Below are 22,598 nucleotides of genomic sequence, written 5' to 3'. Positions count from 1 at the left end.
CTGGGAAGGATTTCACCCTTGAAGTGGTAAATGACTGGTGAACCTCTGCTGTTGGCATAGACTAATTAGCTGCTTCCCATGTTTCTGTGTGGCCCAGCGTGTCTCCAGTCGAGTCTGAAAAGGACATTAAACTAGGCCAATGTGTGTAATGTGATGATGGATGGAGGCAACGCTTGGTTACCCTCTCTCATCTGAGATGGGAGGCTGGTGGCATCCTCTGCCAGGAGGGCAGGTGAGGCGGCTGCGAGTACCTGAAGGTCATCAGCTGTGCAGCCCTTCATGCCTTTAGATAAGGGATTGGGCTCATTATTGTGACAAATCAGTGGAGTGTCAGTAGAGTGCTGGGCCCGAATGAGGAGTATAAATTAGACTGGGCACATTGAGCTTGTATGAAGGAGATCAGTCCCTAAATCTGTCAAACAATATGTGACAGTTATGTGAAAGCTTTTCCAGATGGAACTGGTTTGCTATCATTGTGATCTGCACTTCAATTTTTTGCTGCAGTTGTGAAGTATTGTTTTTTCTTCTGTAATACTGTACAGATTTAAGATCACTTTAGTTGTTACACAGGAGATCTTGAATTGGACAGAACTTTCCATAGATGAGACAGATGTACATAGGTGGTGGTAGAGGGAAAGCAACAGGACTGTAAAATTACACTATTTCAAGTTGTCATGATGTGGCTGTGTTATTTCTGCACCTTATGCAATTGCATGCTGTCACAGGTTGATCCCACTTTGCTTCCTTTAAAGTTCAGTAGAACATGGCCCTGCAAAATATCAGTACGCTCCAATATGTAGCTAATTAGTGAGAGAGGTGTGGCTGACCTCTCCTTCAGGAAGTATTGATTTTTTTATACCCTTGTTTATACAAGTTCATGGTGAAATAAAGCAAGCAGCTGAGTAAGATGGATGTTTGTTGAGTACAGAGGTGTTGACGGTGACAAGTGAACTTTAAGGAATGCATTATTTTCAACTCGTGAGTGCTTGTTGTTCATTAGTAAATTTCATGACACCTCATCCATTCCGGCCTTTGCTCAGGGGTAATCCTCCCTCTGTTAGTGGTAGCCCTTTCTTATTTGCATGTGCAATTTCAACATGTCTGAGCTGCAGATATAACTACTTGGGGAAGGCAGGTGCAGTGAGTTAAGATTAGAAATAGTATTGTAATAGATGTTGTGTGAGGAGCTTCTCCTATCAGTCCTCAGATAGAGCTCTATTTTCAGAGCCCATTCTGCCCAGTTTTCCTGCTGTGCTCCCACTTATCTCCATTGCCTTACTGCTTTATTGAATTGCAAAGAGATATATTGTATTGACTCTGACAGATCCATACATTACAATTGTTCTGTGAAAAACAGAAAACAGTCATATCAGGGCAGGGCAGCAAAAAGAGAATTGTAAGTGTAAGACAGGCTGCAGTAGAAAAGGAAAGTGACTTCGCTGTCTGCAGTGAGGCAGCTCCTAATTGGAAATATTATGTATGAATAAGTCCTGTTTTACTGATGGAGTAGTGGCTGGAAAGTTTTACAAAGGAATGTTGGGATTTTGTGATGTGAGGATTCCCTCGGCCTCAGGCTCACCTCTTTCACCGGAAAGAAACTGGCTGTTTCTCATTACATCTTCCCCATCTCACTGTCAGCAGAACTGAAAGGATTATTGCTTATGCCTTACTATAGAACAATTTTTCCGTCAAAATTGGAGTTTTGTTAAGAAGACCATTATCCTGTCTCCGGCAGAACTGGTGTATGCATTCATAAAAATGCTCAAGTGTTACCATAATTGATTTTGCTTGGTCGCACTGCTGCTGTGAACTTCAGAATAACTGTGAATATCACCACCCTTCAACATGTAACTGGCACAGTTTTTAGATGCATGCAACTAAACGGCATCTGTCATGTATGATGGTGAAGCAGCACACTTCAGATTCCTGCACACTGATTTGAAAATAATTACTCTGTAAATTATTCATGTATGCAGCATCCAAGTCTCTTAGAAACTCTCTTGAAGGAACTGGTAATACATTACTCAGCACACAGCAGATAATTCTACTCCATTATGTTATAATTTAACCAAAGGAGAATGCCATGTGCACAGATTTTGGAGACAGTCCTTGAAAGGCAAATAAAGCATGCACATCACTAAACAATTCACTTCAAAAGTGGGATCCCTGCAAACGTAACCAAGGCTAATAGCACTCTAATCGCTAATCGCGCCCCCCCACCACACACACACACACACACACACACACACACACACACACACACACACACACACACACACACACACACACACACACACACACACACACACTCACACTCACACTAGCTCATAAGCAGTCTTTTTGTTCCTGCTGGATCGATGCACTGGGTTAATGGCAAGAGGGCTTGACATTTTCGAGTTCATTGCACCTTTTTTGTCCTGGTGATTTGAGAGTATGCACCAACGTCTCCTCCGATAAAGCCAGTTAATCTCTGAGGTGCAGAGACATATGAGACAGGAGGGGGATCTGCATGCATGTCAGAGAGCATCTGTGTGGGGAAACATAGTCATGTTAGGTTACCAGGGAAATCGGGGCTTTGCTGGTCATGCCTAAACAGGATGTATGGAGAGCTGTGACATCATCCTTGTGTTGAGGTCATTGTGGCGAGTGGGAGCGTGTGTCGACTGGAGAGGAATTATCTCTGCATGGTGGCTTAGTGAGGCATGCTGCCAAGCTGGCTGCTGTTTGTTGTTTCTTTTTAGCATCGCCTCACTTTGCTCCTTTTACCCAGGGTGGTCTGCATACATTAGCCACAGACATCAGAATAAAGCTTTTGTAAACTTGCATGCTGCTACTTCACGCTTTGCGCCAACAGCAAATTAAAGGAAGATTTGACAAGTGTCTCCATAAAGCATTTAGCAAAGTAATCGAACATCACAGGCTGTTCTTTTATTTGCATTTTGTATGCACACTTGAGGACACAAATGATTCTAAACATAATTTGTTATTCTTTTCAGGTACTAAATAATGTATATAGTCACTGTATTGCACTATAAATCGATCCTAGTCTCTTTCTATAATGTTGATTCCAATACTGTATCTTTTTTGGCCAAAAAAATAGTAATTTCTTTGTTGTGTTTATTATTATTCTCAGAGAACTTCAAGGGCCATCTATTTTGACTCACCCAATTTCACTTTTTCTGTTTTGTCCCTTGCTGCTTTGACAGTACCATCCTGCTCTCTGTCTGAAATGAGCTGTCCTTGTTTTGTGAATGATGCTTGTGACAACCTCATTATACAACCAGAAGTCAAGAAGTGAGCCTTAACTGAGATTGATCAGACTCTGAGCACATCCAGGGAGTCAATGAGCCCCAGAAAGCAAGACTCTCCATTCGGCCCGGCGCCCGGTCTGTTTGCACTATAATTACCCAGATTGTAGCTGTGCCATGGTAGACACAAGCTCACACAGGGTATTCGCCATGGAGAAAGCAAACAAAGATGCACACCTTTGCCACACAATGGACTCTAAGCCCTCAAGTCCCGTTGTTTTATTTGCAATAATTAGCTGGACCAGAGAAACAGCCCAAACATGTCTTGCACACATCACAAGCTCAGCTGTAGCCTGAGCTGATATTTTTGTGGTGTGCTTGTGTTGTTATCAGCCATTCTGCAAGGCCTGTTTGTCCTGTTGATAGGAAACTTGTTACTACTTAATTGCTAGTTTTAAATGAATCGGGGGTCTGAGCTTTAAAGCCTTGTCTCTTTTAATTAACTCCTATAATCTGACTGGATCAATTGCACATGTGGAGCAGAGCTTGGCTGAGGTTGTATAGGCATGAGAAGAGATCTGGAGTGGCTAAATGTGGGACAGTGGGACAGTGGGGTTAAGGCTGCCTTTTGCTGCCGCAGCGCTTTGGAGTCTCATTCAAGTCATCCGTTCATTTTAATGCTTTTCTATACGTCTGTGTGAATGGGAGGTTTTGACCAGATAATCCTATTAGAAGGGTATTGTGCAAGTGTTGCTCGTCCCTGGAAACGAGGCAGAATTATCACATCAAAGTTCTGACTTTACAGAATCAGGGCAGTGTTAATATAGTGTTTCTGTGCATTGGCTGTACTGCAGTATATCTTATTTAACCTTTTCATTACCTGTGTGATTTAATCATTGATGCCTTTTTTTGATTTCACAAAAACAAAACAACAAAGCAGATCTGCAATAGAGTGTGCTCATTTTCCATCTACTCACATTTGCACGTGTTTACTCACTGCTGGTCTTGTCAGGTTTAAATTATACTGTTTGTGGAGTCAAAAACTAATTAATGTCCCATTTGGGTGAAGAAATATCTTCAACTCAGCAACAGGACTGGCCCTGGGTGATGTAAATCTTCTGTAGCGTTATGGGCAGTTATATAAATGAGATATTCATTTATTGTTTACATTTACATTGTAATATAAACCAATCTGCCACAACATTAAAGCCACACCATGTACGTTTCCCTTGTGCCTCTAAAACGGCTCTGGCCAGTCAAGGCATTGAGTTCACAAGATCTCAGAAGGTGTCCAGTGGTATCAGAAACCAAGTTCTGAGGTGGGAGGTTGTTTTTCCAACATACAGATGCTTGATCAGGCTGAAATCTAGGACATTTAGAGCCCAAATCACAATCCTTAAGTTATTTCTGAACTTTTATTGAAGCGAGATGGGGCGCATCGACCTGCTGAAAGTGGCATCTTCATTCATTCCATTAGGGAATACCATGAAGACGTGTACGTGATCAACAACAATGGTGCATGTCAAAGGAATGTCCACATGGATGCCAGGATCCAAGGTTTCCTTTATCAAAGTTAGACTGTTACCCATGCGGACCATTTTCCTGCTTGCAACATATCAGCTTCAATAAATTATGGTTCAGTTTGCTGTCTAATAAATCCCATTCCTTGACAGGTGTCATTGTAATGAGATAAGCAATGCTATTCAGTTCACCTGCTAGTGGATTTAACGTTGTGACTGATCGGTATATAGGGATGATAATCGAGAACCGGTTCCTCGATGCCATCGATAAGAAATGGATCGATTTCCCGGAATCGAATGCCGTTTTGAGAACCGGTTCCCATTATCGATGCCTTGATGTCACTTTCACTGCCCTTACTGCTTTCACTTCATCCTGCTGTCGCAATTTCTGTCGGCGAATTTCCCCACTAACAACCTCCAAACCACAACTCTAAAAACGACTTACACTCTGCCACACTTCACATACATACCTGTGCTACATCTGCGATTCCCCTTTTTTCTCTGCTGGAGACCACAGCCAGCTGAACGCCACCCTCATTTCCATCTCAGAGCTAGCATGATATGGCTAGCTTCCACGCACGACCGTTAACACTCATTACTAATACATTAAAACGTTGGATCCAGAGAGCTGGTGGGCAAATACAGACCTATGGACATTCACTGCTGCCCGTATGTCATTCTTTTAAAAAATAATAAATAAAAAACGTTCTGTCTCTCCAAACTGAACTCTGTCACTAGCCTCGTTGCGAGAATGGGGCGGTAATGCACCAAAGTGATGGATGCCAACCGTCATAAAACCAATGAAGAAGAAGAAGCCTCGCGAGACCTGTCGTATTCAGTTGCGTGGGTGCAGTTGTCGCGAGATTAGATCCCACAGCGGGAACAATCCATGGAGCGGAAGAAGCGATCGTGGGCATGGCTTCACTTTTTCAAGAGAAATGAGGAAACGGCTGAATGTAATCACTGTGACGCTGCATTGATAAGAGAATCGATAAGGAATCGAATCAATAAGTGGCATCAATAATGGCATTGACATCGATAATTTCTTATCAATTATCATCCCTATCGGTATATATTAAGATCTTCTGTTGTCAACTGAGAAGCCTAACTGGATAAAATCAAGGTTGCAAAAATACCTGTTAAATTATTATTGGGATGAAGCAATTCTGCTCAGTGGTTTGAAGCATTGACCATGACAACCTAACACAACCAAAACGCTCTTACAGTTGACAAATTGATACTGTGTTATGGATGTATGTATATTACTGTGTACTGTCATTTGACCCATCCAGCCTAGTCCATCATAGTCTATTCTAAAACACTGTCCCTGCATTATAAAGTGGTGCTCTCCTTGAGGGGACGATGTGTGAGAGATGCAATCTTGTCTCTCCCCAAAGGCACCTCTGGGAAGCAGGGCACTAAGTAAATTGCTTATGTAAATATCTGCTGCTTTAATCCATTGTTGATGAGGTCTCTGATGTAAAGGCCCATTTTTGAAATTCTTTTGTTCCTTGGATAAAAAGGGCACTTAAATCCTTGACTCACAGCAGTATCAGGCTATCAATTTAGTGAGCGATATTCTGTGCTCACAGTACTGCAGATACGGCGGCGTTTGTGTAAAACAGGAGCAGTCTTGGTCTTGTTTGTGGTCACTGAGCGTTTGTGTGTTTGTTAATGAGAGCTGACAGCCATAATTGTTGTTCTCGGTCATTGAGTTAACAGCACGCTGTTTGTAGGAGCTCCTCTTTTATAGAGTAGCTGAACTGTGGTATTAATAAGCATGACATTCGTGTAGGCTAATGCTAATTAGCATGATTGGAGAGGACTTTCCCCCTGAGCTCTGACAGTGTATTCAGACTGTTGAAGGCACCGAGGTATAGATCTGTCTGTTGTTCACTTAGTAGGCTCAGGCTGTGCTGTAGACGTGCTAGTCCAGTGCTTTTGTTGTGTGCCATACCTGTGATGGAAATGAGAAATATTAATCTCTGTTTATTCATATTTGGATCTGTGCTTATGCATACAGACGTACCACAAACACCTTTCTTGATGGAGATCGAGGAAGAAGCCGCTGACCTCGAAAGCGCCTGTGGTTTTCTCATCTTCATTCCACACACGGAGGTCAAAAAGCAGCAGAGCAGGAGTCTCGTGACCTTATGTCAGAAAGGGTTAGCGATGACCCTGCTGCCTGCTGTCTGCATGCTGCTCTCTACCGTGTGTGTATGTGTGCCAGCCTTGCATCAGCCTCGAAACACACACTCAAGCTTGTCACAACTTCACACACACAAAACCTGCTTTCTCTTTTGAGACCACGGATTGTTAGTCAGCTGTTTGTTTGAACACTTGTTCAAAGCCTTTGATTTGAAATGGAGCTGTGAGCAAAAAGAAAGGAAGCATGGAGAAGAAGTGGCCATGCTCGACATTTCCATTCTCACTATACTGTTACTCATCCTTTGCCAGCTAGCTAGTGGTCTGCCATTCTATAAATAGGATTGAGGAGATGGCGGAGAGGAGACTTTGTTGGAAAATGCATTTCCATGGAGACAGTCTTCTTTGGCTTTGTGTTTAGAGAGATGATGTGGAGGATAGGATTCTGAAACAATTTAGGTAAAAGCATGTATTTACATTCCATATCTAGTTGTCAGGATAATGTTGTCAAAACAGTCTGGGAAGGCTAAATTAAAACAAGGTTGTTCCCCTCGACTGGCTGCAGATGTTCGTACCGCCTCCAAGTACAGCTTCAGCTTCCCATTTTTTGCTTTGTGTGTGGGGCTCCTGCAGACCGTTTGCTTTGTAAAGTTTGCATCACCCTGCCTTGCTTAAAACAACACACGCACGCACAGGCAGTATGCAAAACAAATCCAGTGCTGCTCCCTCCCCTCGTGCATGCAAAACATCCTGTGTGGACAGGCAGGCAAACATACCCTGATTCCAATCTTATTTTTGTAGAGCAGTCGTGAGAGTAGCAGCATTCGATTACTGGAATCTCTTGACCCACAGGCATCCAGAACACGTGTTTGTGTCCGCGTCACTGTAAATAGTGCTCCATTATGTCGCTCTTAAGGTATTTAAAAGTGGCCCCATGTCCAGCATGTGACAGCCATAATAAATTATTTGAATGTTTTTGCTTCAGCTGTTTCCTTGTTCTGCTGTTGAGGGCAACAGAGTGTAACTGTTGTCTCAGGGGCATTGATTAAAGTGTGGGTGGGGACCATCCGAGTATGGAAAACCCGGCTCATACGCTTCCCTCCGACCCTGCCATTTGTGTGTCTTCTGTGGCGTTTTGCTTTCTGCCTATCCCATTAGCAGCACAGCCCCATAACGTCTCTGTTATATGCAGGGAGAAGACAATTATCTGCTTGTCAGAGAAAGGTTACAGAGTTATTCTTCCACACAGCCACTGCATGGAGATCAAATGCTTGTCTTTCAGCCAGACAGCTACCAGGTATCGGCCTGGTTGTTGTTTTCCCAGGGAAAACAGCCGAGCAGCGAGGAGGCAGAAGAGCTGAGCTTAGCATCAGAGTGGATCAGTGGTGTACCTCCAGCAGAGCTTTCAACTCGCCCTGCCAGAGCTATTACCAACCGGGCTCCTGAGGGGAACCCTGGGGAGATCCTAGCCTGGACATGAACTGGATGGAAGGGAAAGAAATGAATGGAGAACAAAGAAAAGGGATGGAGAAGTCAGAGGGAGTGAAAGGGGAGGTTAGAAGTGGCTCATTTTTTGTATTTTTATAATAGGAGCACAGTTTCGGGGCTTTTTTTTGTTTTCAGCCTTAGGCAGTGTTTCTGAAATTATAATGTATTGAGCTGTCTCGTAAATCCAGGTTTTTTACACAGGCAGTGAGATTACATGAGATATTCGTCTTGCCAAAAATCAAGGCCACAGAGTTCACGTTCATGCGACTAACAGAGGCTGATTTTGAGGTGAGAAGAGTAAGTAGGGTTCCTGGAGCTATTCAAAAGTCCTGGTGCTACTGTTGCCTGGGTAACACTTTGCACCATGCAAATGTCCTTTTACCAACAGAGAATTGAAGGCTATCCATCTCAGTCTTCTGTTCTCTGCTCCCTATGAAAGACGGCTTCTCCATTGTTGATATCACCTCGTATACTGTACAGCATCTCTCTGTGCAGCCTTGTGTACAACTCGGCTCCTGCACTGCATTCAGCCGGCTCTTTGAAATAAATTTAAGGCTATGATACATTCCAGTCTTGAATTATTGAATTTCCAGTGAGGCTTTCTTTCAAATACACACTTTCCTGGATGCAAAAGTGTAATGTAAGTCATTGTTTTGTCAAGTATATTTTGAATAGAGTCGCGGCTGTTCAGTTTTTATCTCTTCATGTGATTAGGTTACATTTGTCAAAAAAAAAAAAACACAAGGGAGATGAATCAAGTCTAATTTTTGTGTGTTTTTTTTTCTTCATTGCCTTTTGGTTCAGCTGACATCTTACTACACACAAAAATACATTTTGTATAAGCCAGTGGGAGTGTCAGAACAGGTCAGGCTGTTCCCTAAGAAATACTTATTCAAACAGACTGGAATTTATTGATTGCACTAAAGACTGCAGTGTTTCCCCGATTCGGAGCTTGGAAGCTCTGCTGCAATGTGAAACCAAAAATGTGGATGTAACTGTGGCACCTGCACTGTGTCACTGGCCACTGTTATGAGGACTAATGATACCAGTGTGGCTGCAGTGTTAGGTAGAAGAAAAATGCACCGTAAATGTCACTGCAGGACGCACTTGTTGCTTACATGCGTTTATCCCTTGAGCTTTGACAGATCACCCTTCCTGCTTCTTCTTGTGTCTGTTGCCACATTTAGAACTCTAAAATCTAGATGCACAGCAGTTTGATAAAATGCCATCGGAAAAATCTTCACTTCTAGTAGCTGCTCCACAATAAAAGCTTTGCAGCAGTTTGCTGATGGGAAATGTTTGATGAGAGGGAGCAGCACAGAGTGTTGAGTTTGCATTAATAATATCTAACAAATAGCAGCTCTTAAGGAGGCCCATAATATTGCAGTGCATCGTAATATGGCAAAATGTGCAGGTGCAGTGGAAATGATACACAAGCCCACCTAATGTTAGTCTGCTTATGACAGCTTGAAGGACACACTGTGCTGGTGGTGAGAGAACAAGCCCCTCAGTCAAGTGGTATAAGTGGAAGCATTGGGTGGTGCTGTAGCCCCCTAACCCACAAAATCACTTGACTTAAATCTCAAAAATGTGGATGATTTCTGCAATCAGTCAATTGCCATTCTTACCCCCTATTTTTAAGAGGTTGCCGGCTTTGGAAATAATGTTAGCATGTCTGAGCATTAGCGGATGTGTCATCTATGTGGCATTGAACAGAGCATTTTGATTTTTTATAGCAAACAAGCATAAATGATGACCTTTTAAATGTATCTACAGAGTCTGCATGCAAGTTTCTGATCTTATCTTGCTCTCTTGCAGCTGTTAGTGAGAATGAGTGGCCTTCTTTTGCACATGTAACACAGCTGTGCTACGTGCATAGAGACCTGTTTTGTGGTGAACCAGCTAAACCTAGCCTATATTAGCCTCAGTTTCACCATCGACAAATGACAGGCCTATAAACATGTCATTGATGCGGCTGACTAGTGCTACAGCAGAAGCTCAACTTGTGGTTAAAGCTGAGCTGCAGTGTTGTGATGTCACTCTTCAGACTCTTCTTTAGGGGATCAAAACAAGTTGTGTCGCAAGTTACTGGTTCAAGGTTGTATAACGTGCAAAAACACTCAGCTTTTCCCTGCTGGCTATTTAGAATTTAGATCTCCTATTTTGGGAACCCATCAAAACTAAGTGTAATCTATATTTTCACTTGTGTCTTTGTACAACTTTTTACCTAATTGCTAATTAAAACAGTGAATGTTGATGTTGACAGTCGCATTTTACAAAACTGAAAATGTGCCTTTTTCTGTTCCAATATTATAATTTAACACATCTATTCATATAACGTTGTGCCAGTAGGTGGTTCTTGCTATTTGTGGATTCCACTGATGCTCAGAATGAGTGCTTTGTAATGATTTCACACACACACACACACACACACACACACACACACACACACACACACACACACACACACACACACACACACACACACACACAGACTAACAGACTTGCTGAGAAACCACTCGCCTCCATCTCTTGCACACTCCTTCCTCTCTGATTCTTGCTCGCCATCGTCTCTCTCTCTCTCTCTCTCTCTCTCTCTCTCGTGCCTCTGCTTCCTCCCCCTCACGCCCACGCTTTTACTCTATTGCTGATCATCAGCTTTATCTCCATGGCTGGAAAGATGTGTATCTACCTTTTGTTTGACATAAAGTAAACAGCAAAGTCCACACAACATTTTTTAGTTTCCCCTTTATCCACTGGCTGCAGGCTCTTGCAAAATCATTTTTGTCCTTCCTTATTTCTTTATCTGCAATTCATTTCTCCCTCTTTACAGGACATTAAGTCCTCCCCTTAAAAAAAGCTAGATGGAACAGCAAGAGCTTTAAAAGTGTGATTAAGTCAGCAGTGTTCATTCTGACATTTCCAGGCCATTCTGGCTCTCCAGCAACACCAGCAGTGTTGTGGTGTCTCTCTGCCCTTCTAAGCTTTATTTGGGTAACACCTGGGGCAATAAATCAAAAAAATATATTTTTTATGTTAGATATTCTATCCTATACTCTCTCCTACATTCTCTCCTTTGTCTACTCCTATATTCCCAGAGACACATGGGAATGAAGCTACTTTGTTGCTGTTTTCCATTATGAATGAAGGCAGTTTTCAGCCCACCCATTCATCTCTACTGCAGAAGAAAACACTAAGATGTCAACCTCACTCTCTACGCAGCTCACTTCTATGACCCTCTTTGTACACACGTGGACAAAATTGTTGGTACCCCTCAGTTAAAGAAGGAAAAACCCACAATTCTCACTGAAATCACTTGAAACTCACAAAAGTAACAATAAATAAAAATTTATTGAAAATTAAATAATCAAAATCAGCCATCACTTTTGAATTGTTGATTAACATAATTATTAAAAAAAACAAACTAATGAAATAGGGCTGGACAAAAATGATGGTACCCATAACTTAATATTTTGTTGCACAACCTTTTGAGGCAATCACTGCAATTAAACGATTTCTGTATTTGTCAATGAGCGTTCTGCAGCTGTCAACAGGTATTTTGGCCCACTCCTCATGAGCAAACAGCTCCAGTTGTCTCAGGTTTGATGGGTGTCTTCTCCAAATGGCATGTTTCAGCTCCTTCCACATATGTTCAATGGGATTCAGATCTGGGCTCATAGAAGGCCACTTTAGAATAGTCCAACGCTTTTCTCTCAGCCATTCTTGGGTGTTTTTGGCTGTGTGTTTTGGATCGTTGTCCTGTTGGAAGACCCATGACCTGCGACTGAGACCAAGCTTTCTGACACTAGGCAGCACATTTCTCTCCAGAATGCCTTGATAGTCTTCAGATTTCATCGTACCTTGCACACTTTCAAGACACCCTGTGCCAGATGCAGCAAAGCAGCCCCAAAACATTACTGAGCCTCCTCCATGTTTCACCGTAGGGACAGTGTTCTTTTCTTCGTATGCTTGGTTTTTGAGTCTATGAACATAGAGTTGATGTGCCTCACCAAAAAGCTCCAGTTTGGTCTCATCTGTCCAAAGGACATTCTCCCAGAAGCTTTGTGGCTTGTCAACATGCATTTTTGCAAATTCCAGTCTGGCTTTTTATGAGTTTTTTTCAGCAGTGGTGTCCTCCTTGGTCGTCTCCCATGAAGTCCACTTTGGCTCAAACAACGACGAATGGTGCGATCTGACACTGATGTACCTTGGCCTTGGAGTTCACCTTTAATTTCTTTGGAGGTTGCTCTGGGCTCTTTGGATACAATTCGAACGATCCGTCTCTTCAATTTGTCATCAATTTTCCTCTTGCGGCCACGTCCAGGGAGGTTGGCTACTGTCCCGTGGGTCTTGAACTTCTGAATAATATGAGCCACTGTTGTCACAGGAACTTCAAGCTGTTTAGAGATGGTCTTATAGCCTTTACCTTTAAGATGTTTGTCTATCATTTTTTTTCGGATGTTCTGGGACAATTCTCTCCTTCGCTTTCTGTTGTCCATGTTCAGTGTGGTACACACCTTTTCATCAAACAGCAGGGTGACGACTTGTCTCCCTTTAAATAGGCAGACTGACTGATTATGAGTTTGGAAACACCTGTGATGTCAATTAAATGACACACCTGAGTTAATCATGTCACTCTGGTCAAATAGTTTTCAATCTTTTATAGAGGTACCATCATTTTTGTCCAGGCCTGTTTCATTAGTTTGTTTTTTAAATAATTATGTTAATCAACAATTCAAAAGTAATGGCTGTTTTTGATTATTTAATTTTCAATAAATTTTTATTTATTGTTACTTTTGTGAGTTTCAAGTGATTTCAGTGAGAATTGTGGGTTTTTCCTTCTTTAACTGAGAGGTACCAACAATTTTGTCCACGTGTGTATATATGTGTATATCACACATGAACTGTGAGTAAATGGCCAAGTGGTATACATATTTGCTTTGCGTACATGGGAGGATGAGTGCCTGCATTTGTCAGATGATAAATGATAAAGGCAGGCACTGACCGTGTAGCTTTCACCCCTTCTGGTTTGGTTTATATTTGTTGGAACCCTGCGGCGTAGGTCTAGTAATTTCTTTGTCCATCCCAGCAGAATGAAGTGTTATCTCACACGTGCATCCACACACAAATGTCTACATGTCCTTGAGAGAAGAGGCCGGTAGTTCGGTTTCTGTGACAGTGTGTATGAAGTGGTTAGTTTGAGTCCCTCACCTGGCCTCTGCTTACCTGGACAGGTTATTTTCTGTCTATCCTTGAGCTCCATCAGAGATCATCCAGGGAACCCCTGTAACTCGATCAATTCTCCTTAGCTGCAAAAGTCTTTCATTGGCCACTCAGCACTGGTCACTCAGCAGCCCCCACTCCTTTTTACCCTGGGCACTGGGTAACATGGTGTGCTTAATGTGTTGGAAATTTCATTTAACTCTCCTCTTCTCCTCTGCTATCTCGCTCTCTTCATCTTTCCTTTCGGTGGCCAGTGATTGCCTGCAATTCCAACCCCTCCTCCATCCCTGGGGCTCACTGCCTTTCTCCTACCGGTGATGGAGATGCAGAGAGGGTGAATGACCCAGGCAGCAAGAAGAACCGAGAGAGCAAGATAAGGGAATGGAGAGGGATGGCCAGATCAGAATGTGAATCACGTTAAACAGTGCAATCAATGTTGGTTTCTTTGTGCAGAGTCATTGAAAAGTTGCAGATTTTCACTGCATGCTGTCAACAGAGTTCCACATAGGATGCAGACATAAAGCATAGCAACAACATAGATGCAATCCTCAGTATGCGCTCACTGTGTGCACATATGAGGACAAGAGGTTGGTAACAATGAGTGTTATGCATCCTTTGCAACTCTGTAAGATGCCGTCTACGTACTGTCTGCTGTGGAAGTTAACCTACTTAACTGTGAACAAATAGCATTCCCAGTAGTTAAACTGTGTCTTTCAGCAGCTTCCTTATCCTCTAGACTGATATTATCTGCTGTGCAAAAACACACACCATGTTCTGACACTGGCCTGACCCCAGTATCATGTTAATACAGTAACTCACCAGCTGGTTAAAGCCAGACTGAGGAACCAGTGGTTATTAGTTCCTCTTAAAAGCTATATAGTAATAATTCATCAAAGTATGAGGTGGCTTGTTCATAGGGTTTTATGTTGGAGGAAATTTTTAATTTATGATTTGTATATTGAATAAAGTTATAGTATCATCTCTAGACTTCTGGATCATTTAGTCATTTGTGAAGTAGGTATCAGGAGCTTAATATTCTGTCTCGCTCCTCTCCTGAACATATTAAGATTAAAGAGTAATGTCTTGATATGTCTCTTCAGTCCGTGCTGGATTTTCATTGCCTCGATCAGTGTTGCTGTCACTGGTACAACAGTACCACTTTTTTCTATGTAGGGAATTATTTTGACATTGTATTTGTTGGATCTAATTGGCTCTTAGTTAGATGGTGCTGATTGAAAACATGTAGTCCTAACAGAGCACACCCACAGGCCCCTTCAACTGCCGAATTACACACGGAGGACCTCTTAACTAAGCATCTGTGACATTTAAGATTAACCATTACCTAGTTTGAACTGTGAGACATCTGAGTCTTGTAGATGCTTGCTGATGAGACGTTTGCAGTAATTAAAGCTGCTGAGGCCCACATCAGTTCATGCAAGGGGAATGCGCAGAGGTGACAGAATGGCCCTGGCTCAGAATCCATGTAAACACTCCAGTATGAGTTGCTGCGGATCAGGCAGCTCTCATTTGTCAAACACAGCAGACTGGCAACATGTGAAGAAGGTAACTGTAGTCACAGTTGGTGTGACTGGAGTTACCTGCACAAACTGCAAGCTGAGCAACCATGCAGGGTTTAGGTTTGACACGTTTGTGATCAATGAAGATTGGTCCCCAAGCAGCACAAAGCTCATAACAAGCCGTGCTATAAGTCAATTAGTGAATCAATACATGGCAGCTGGTGGACACTTATTTTCTCACTGTGACAAGGAATAATGAAGCATGTTTCTGTCTCGAATGTGTCACACACGTGATGTGGTGTGAGTGAAGTCCTGTGTACTCTAAAGTTAAAGAAGCCATCTAACTTGTTTCTTAGTGCATTTTATTTATGTTTCCCAGAAGTGTCGTCAACATGCTCTATTCTTGAGCTAGTGCTGTTGACACTGTATTTTTTAAATCATAGAAGAAGCTCGTGGCAGTTGTAAGCCTTTAGTTTTACTGTCAAATTATTTTTAGGAGTAGATTTTTGAAGTACACCCTTAATCTTAGCATTACAGCACGGTTTTAAAGATCAGTATGCAGGATGTAAACTGTTCTTATTTTTCATAACTGGAGTAAATATATTTGCCCTGTTGAACATTTGGTATCTTTCAAAGTAATATCTCCGTTTGTAACTGAAACAAATATAGAGTTAAGTATTGGTATAGCTTCACTGCCCAGCCCTTCTTCAAACTATTCAGACCTACATACCGAACTCTAGATTGCAGTAAATGCTTCAAAATCTACTTTTCTGCTGGCTGTGTAAAAATATGGCATGTTTTCCTTTTTGTTGCTTTGGAGCTGCTGCTTTGTAAGCAGAACAGAAGTCTTTCTTCTCACTTGTTTGTTGCTTTTTGTGTTTTATCCAGGAGAAAAGGTGTTGTCAGGAGGGATTTAACCAGGTGGGGCCTTTTGTACCGGGAGGATAAAGCGATGCGTTCTGAGTATATATACGTTCTGTATGATGCCACTCTGTGTGTTACAGGTAGTATCTAGAGAGAGCAGCTGGTGTCCTTTGTGGCAATCTAATCAACAGAAATAGATAGAGCCCCCCTCTCCGGGCTGCAGGATTGCTGGTGCAGATAGGTCACAGTAAATGCTTTCAGAGTCTCATACAAACTGGTGCACATGGTACAGTAATATGTGCTCAGAAATACTATTAGTCACATTTTAAATTGCATTAATATCTGTGGGGATTATTAATTTGCTGAAGTTCTCGATTTGGCATCAAGTCTATATTGTTTTTTTGGAGTTCTTGTTTTATTTATTTATTTTTTTTAAGCATTTCTATCCTTTTGTATTTTCATCTGTGTATGTTTGAAGCATTAGAAAGGTCGATGAGAGAGAGCTCCCAAGAGCCCTGTTTTCTAAACAATAATAGTCTTATACAACAAAACTGCATTCTTAATTATGTTTTGGAGGAGATCTATTTTCTCCTGAATTATTTGTTTGTAATGTATTACAAGTATGCTTCTGATTAAATTATCTTTGCCATTTGTTGGATTGCTTTCCACATGTTTCTCCCTGTCAGCCAGCCAATCAAATAAAAGGCTGGGTGGGACTCATCATCTTCAGCTCACCATGTAGCTTTGGTGCATAAAGCTTACCAAACACCCAGCGACAAAGAAAGTTACCAGCGAGCTAAAATGAAAGTTAAGTGTAAAAATGACAGTCCTACCTGGATCACAAAGCTCAGTCTCCTGCTTTATAGACTTGTGCTGGACTTATGCCTCCTCCAACCTCTTAAAGTGGACTTTGTGGCTTTTTGAAAGTGTGAAATGTTGCCTTGCCAGAAGAAAATCATTTTTTTCCAAAAGTCGTGAATGTTATTTTTTTCGGAAACAGGGTTGAAATAGAAAATAGTTCTTTATTTGGAACAATGGATTGTTTTGTGTTTGTCACACTCTGTGGGGTTCTTGTTATTTTGGTTTGTGGTTTAACGTTAAGCCTCAGTCATATTAGTGCCAAATATCTCAAAGAACATCTGAAGCATATGGCTGATTTTTTTAAAATATTTACATGCAATGTACTTGTGCAAAAAAGAGGCTTAGATACATGATGTGTGAGATTTAATTTTCATTTTATTTTGGTTAGATCATTGTACAGCTTTACCTTGTCTTTTTTAAATGGATGCTTTTGGGCCTATATAAACATTTGCAACTGTATTCCTGCAGCTCCAGGTCGGTGCCAGAATGAAAATGAGTCATTTTGGCTGTTTGGCAGAGCGCTTCAGCTTCGGTGAATATTCCACATTACAGCGGCAACAGTTCGACAAATGCTGCTCCTCCTTGTCAGTAACAGACCAGAGGAGCCTCAGCTGACAGTTCACGGACACTTTTTATAGTCACTGGAGTCTTGAGTCTTGGCCCCTCCTGTGAGCTGATGCTGTATGCCTGACTTGTCATAGATAAAGATGAGGCAATAATCCTGCTGCAACATGCTATCTTGGTACCAAGGCCCATTGCCTATCTTAGGGTTGTGTTTGGAAGTCTTTACTGTGATGCATACTATGCTTTGCTCCAGCTTCATGTCCATTCCTCATTTGCACTGCGAGTGTGGTCAGTCATTGAAATTGCTCTCCTTAGAGAGCTAATAGGCAGCTCCAGTTTGTGTTGTCAAACATAATTATGAACAATAGAAAGTCGGTTTCATTAACTGTCCCCAACAATCCTTTGAAAAATTAATTGTGCTTGTTTGCAGTTATAGAAACAAAGAGCCGGAGGAAAGAAAAATGCCATCATTGCTGGTTATCACAGCTCCTCTCCAGGGTAGCTGGTGTTCGAGCTTGACTGGTCCTGAACCTCTGCAGAGCTGCATTCTGACAAGTAACGATTTTATTTTATGGAATATATTCATCTGAGGAGTCTAAATTCACTGAAGTGTTCCTTATGTGAAGATATACTGATAACCCTGGAAAAACGCACGACCTGCCTGCTCTTGGCAAACATAATTTTCAAAGGTTGAAAGTTGTTAAAGGAAAGTTAATTGTGTGTGTAATAACATGTAGAGGGAGGAGGTATTAAGTAGAGATCTACTCAGATTGGAGCTCTGATAGTAGAAAGAGCAGTGCAGATATGTCATTAGAGAACCACTTCTATACTCGTGCCAACCTTCCTATCCTAAGCTAAAGTACTGCTGATTAATTAATGTTAAAGTTTGCATTTTTTGAGCCGTGTCCGCCTCACAGCAGGAATCCACCAGCCGCATGCGACCTCTCTCCACAGAGTTGGCATGCTATGCTGCTGTCTCTGTGCGTTTGCTTTAACTGGCCAAAGCCACGCCATTTATGAGAAATGCTGACTCTAAATTGCTCATGGTTGTGAATATAAGTGTCGCTGCGAGTGCTCTGTTAATGTGTTAGTCCTGTGACAGCAATGTTCTAACCCCGGTGTCACCTGTGATAGGCGTACAACACCCCTTGGCCAGTGCATGCTGGGAAAGTCTCCAGCCTTGCGTGTCCCTGAACAGGAGAAGCAATTCAGACAATGGAGGACAGTTTACAGTTGAAAACCACTTTATGGGCAGTTTAATAACTTTACTTGTGTCGTTTAAAGGGATAGTTCAAAAGTTGTGAGAAGCTTTTTTTGCAGAGTTAGACGGAAAGTTTGATGCCACTCAGTGAAACAAAAGTGTGTAGCTTTTATACTTTGCTTTTTGTACAAGATATAGCATGTTAGTCAGCTTTCAAGGTGTAGGTGGGTGTGTTCTGTTATCTTTGGACAGAGCCAGCCAACCTTTCTTTCTGTTTTTGTAGTAAGCTAGTTGGCCACTTTCAATATTTTCATATTTACAGCACAGACATGACCGTGATGTCAGTTTCCTCATCTAATTATCAACAAAAAAGCCCACATTTTAACCTCTTCCTTTAAATTCTACATTTGATGCCACTGTTATGTAACTCCAAACATGCTGAACCATCTAAACCACAAAACCCGCTGGCAGGTTTGAAAGACGTTCATCTTTTCGAAATAGCCAAAAACTGTGAAAAAGGGAAGAATCATCAGATTTTCAACCTTTTGATAACCCTTGAATTAATCATGTGTGACGCACCAATCTACGGGAAATCTTAACCAAATCTAATCTAAAAATCATAATATTTAATCAAAATCACTTTATTCTACGTGCCTCATTTCAACTTTTGCCAAAAAGAAAAAAGAATCTGCTCTTCTCATCGTAGCTGGAAAGGAATGAGTGACTGCAGCGAGACGTAGTCACAATGCAAAATATACAAGAAAATCAAAGTAAATTAACCTTGTTTTTAAAAATGATTTATGAGATTATAATTTTGTTACACTGCACAAAGGACACTATTGAGTTCTCTCTATTTCTAGCTGTAGTTCTGTTGTTTCCTGAAAAATGAGCCCACAGTGATTATATATGTGACAGGAGCAGAAACCTCTAAGGGTTCAGAGGGTTAAGTGTGTTAATTTCAGCTCTTTTTCAACACTGTTCCAAGAAAATCCTGATTTTCAATTAAGAAAATGTACAAATTTACCCCATCCAGGTTTATGAGGGGGGGAAAAAAGATGCCTTCACTTGTATTTTTTTCTCAATATGGTGAGAAAACTGAGATGCCATAAGCCTTGAAAAAGGTTATTTTAATGTTTGAATGCATGTGCCAGATATTTTTATTTGTGCATGTTTGATTGTGTGCACCAGCTGTTCTCCGCACATTTTTTAACCTCTCTTTAATACGTTTTATTATTTATCTAATCAAATCAGGTCAGAATCAGCTTTTTCATTTTTAACAGCTTTGTCTCTTGAATGCACTTGTGACGGTGGATGATTTTGAAAAGCTATTCTCCACGCTCGACCTTTATTATTATTAGCAGAGAAGGCCAAAAGCAGGTTGGTGAAGTGTTAAAGTACTGAAGAGAGACCAATCACGTCCACGTGCACTGGCCTAAAATGAGGTGTAAATGGGGTGCACTAGTTGTGTGCACAGTCAAGGTGCTCTCAGTGTTTATATACCACTTTATCTCCATCTAATCTTTCCTCAGTACTGGGAGACAGGGAACATCTGAGTGCATGCTTTGAAGGTGAAAGTATTTTAGTCATTCCAGTCTACCATGACTCTCTGTCATACTGTTGCCCACACACACAAACACAAGCTTATGCACATACACAAAGTTAAAAAAACAACAACTCTCTTTCTCCCCACACAGGCACATCAAGCTTACATCTGTACACATCAAAGCTAGCATATTTCTCACTTTTCTTCAAATATGATAACAGTCTGCTTGTAAGCAACCTGAGAGATAGTAGAAAAATAACTCTGTGCTAATCCTGGTTTCGATGTGAAGCAGCTGCAGGCCGGTCAGCTCTTTTATCTGCGGGTGTCAGTTGCTGCAGAAAAGAGGCCTTCGCGCGCCTTCCTAAGCTTACGCAGGAAGTTTCACACGATAGTTCTACTGCCATGCACACACAAACTGCGAACATTGTGCGTTTGAAATCCTACCAACACGAACTTGTCCCGGTCTTTGAAGGGAATCAAAAATAAGGCACAACTTCCACTTTCATGCCTCATTATTTTAAGCCTCTTTTTAGCTCATAGTAACATACTGTAGATGCTGATGGTGGCGGCTTTGAAAATAGCTCCGGCTTCGCTATTTTCAATTTGCGTCTCGATTATCCCAAAGACTGTGTTTTCACTTCGAGCTAATGATGAGTCTTCTCAACTTGACGTTTGTGTCTGTTTGTGTCTTTTCTTCAGCAGGAGGTACTGTCTGCCCCTTTCACCCATCAGACTGTCAGGAGAGCACATGGCCTACGGTCAGCAGCCCACTCCACACTGTTCACCCAGCCTACCACTGCCCTGTCTCCACAGGTTAGTGTGTCTAATGCATGTATGTGTGCACGCGTGAGGAAATAGACTGTCTCATTTTAAGCATTATTGATTTCTGTGCCATGCGAGCTAATCCATATTTCACCCATATGAGGTCAGTCGTGTGTCTGTCTGGCACATTGATGTGGGCCGCACATCGCGGCAGCTAGCGTCTGCCTTGTCAGCACTTTCTGACACCTTCATCGCCTATTGCAGCTATTGGAGTGAGGTTGAAAAGGTCAATCAGGAAATTGTTGTATCATTATGAAGCCAATATCTCAGATTGTTGTAGATATCGGCTCGATATTGGCCGGCTGAATATTGGCAGGCATCATAACCTGCGTCATTCTGCTTTGTCCAGCTGTCAACTTTTCAGTAGCAGCAGTTAGTTTATCCCTTGTGATCTTCAAAATGCTAAAAGAATACAAAGCCATGTTCAACAAATTGCTTTCAGCTGGAAGCCTCAGTAGATGTATTTTTGGAGTTAATTTTCTGTCCCTAAGTCTTGCTAATCCTTCGCCACTTGTCTCTTTTGAAAAGGAGTTATCTGTTTTTGTATTTATTTCCAATGTTGAGGTGATCAGCAGTACTTCCCAAGATGCTTCAACCCTTTCTCACTCTTGATGTACAAGTCAATCTCGGTACCGACTCTCATTTGTTGTCATAAATGCTGGATGTTCAGAAAAATGAGGTTGTGCCGAGGCAAGCTCTCAGAATGAGTTTCCTCCGTGGAGAGTCTGGGCTGAGCCTTAGAGAGGGTGAGGAGCTTGAATGTCCAGAGGGAGCCCTGAGTAGAGTTGCTGCTTCTTCATGTGAAAAGGCCAGCAGAGGTGGTTTCGGCATCTGATTAGAAAACTTTTCTTTGGAGGTTTTCTGTGATCTTGGGGGAGACCCTGGTGTAGATGTAGAACTCACTGGAGGGATTAGGTATGACCCAATCCCAATTCCAGTCACTATCCAGAGGCCACAACTGACCCTCATAGACTTAGCCGACATTGCAGCTGTGGTGCTTGAGTGTGTGAACTTTTGAGCGAACTGGTGCAAAATGAAGGAATGTGACGTACTATCATGACAACCCATGCTGGTTAGAAACAACACAAACGCCATTAAAAGAAAGGGGAAGTTGGGCTCAGGTTCCACATGATGTTTTAATTAGCTTCCCAGCCTCTAAGTGACATTCCAGTGTTTATACCTTTGAGCAAACTAAGACTTAAGAAAGTCATGAACATTGGTAAATTCTTTACAGATGTTTGGCAGAAAATACAAGCTACAAACATGTAATGGATGAGCACAACAGCAAGCAGCCAGTTGTTGACACTTACAGATAGCTTCCTCATGGATTTCCTCCCTACACCTTTCGTGCATGGTTTGTGTACATTGTGTCCGGGGCTCAACAACTATTTTTATACATCGACATTTTTTGCTATAAATTTTAGGAACCTTTGAAAAGTCTACAGATATGCAGAGTCACAAGAAGAGTGCATATTGCCATCAAAAAGTCTGTATTGTGGCTTTCATGCAAGCAGGAATGTGCCTCAAAGTCTCTGAAGTTGGAGATTGGGATTGAGCCTGCATCTAATCCAGCCTGGGAATGCCTCAGTATTTCCTTCGGGG

The 22,598-nt window shown here is 41.8% G+C and overlaps 1 protein-coding gene across 2 annotated transcripts in view; it reads left to right on the top strand.

Moving 5' to 3' along the window:
- mcu (mitochondrial calcium uniporter) overlaps positions 1–22,598 on the top strand; it is a 63,250-nt gene that overhangs the window by 6,902 nt on the left and 33,750 nt on the right. Inside the window, exon 2 of one of the 2 annotated variants that reach the window (XM_022192356.2) lies at positions 20,877–20,987. In XM_022192356.2, coding sequence (XP_022048048.1) covers positions 20,877–20,987 — 111 coding nt within the window. Of the gene's footprint in view, positions 1–20,873; positions 20,988–22,598 lie in introns of both variants that reach the window. The other variant, XM_022192355.2, reaches the window with a different exon arrangement.

Source organism: Acanthochromis polyacanthus, chromosome 15 (genome assembly GCF_021347895.1).
Source record: "Acanthochromis polyacanthus isolate Apoly-LR-REF ecotype Palm Island chromosome 15, KAUST_Apoly_ChrSc, whole genome shotgun sequence".
Classification (NCBI taxonomy): domain Eukaryota; kingdom Metazoa; phylum Chordata; class Actinopteri; family Pomacentridae; genus Acanthochromis; species Acanthochromis polyacanthus.
Note: the sequence above shows the minus strand (reverse complement) of the source record. Positions and strands in the feature narration are given on the sequence as shown.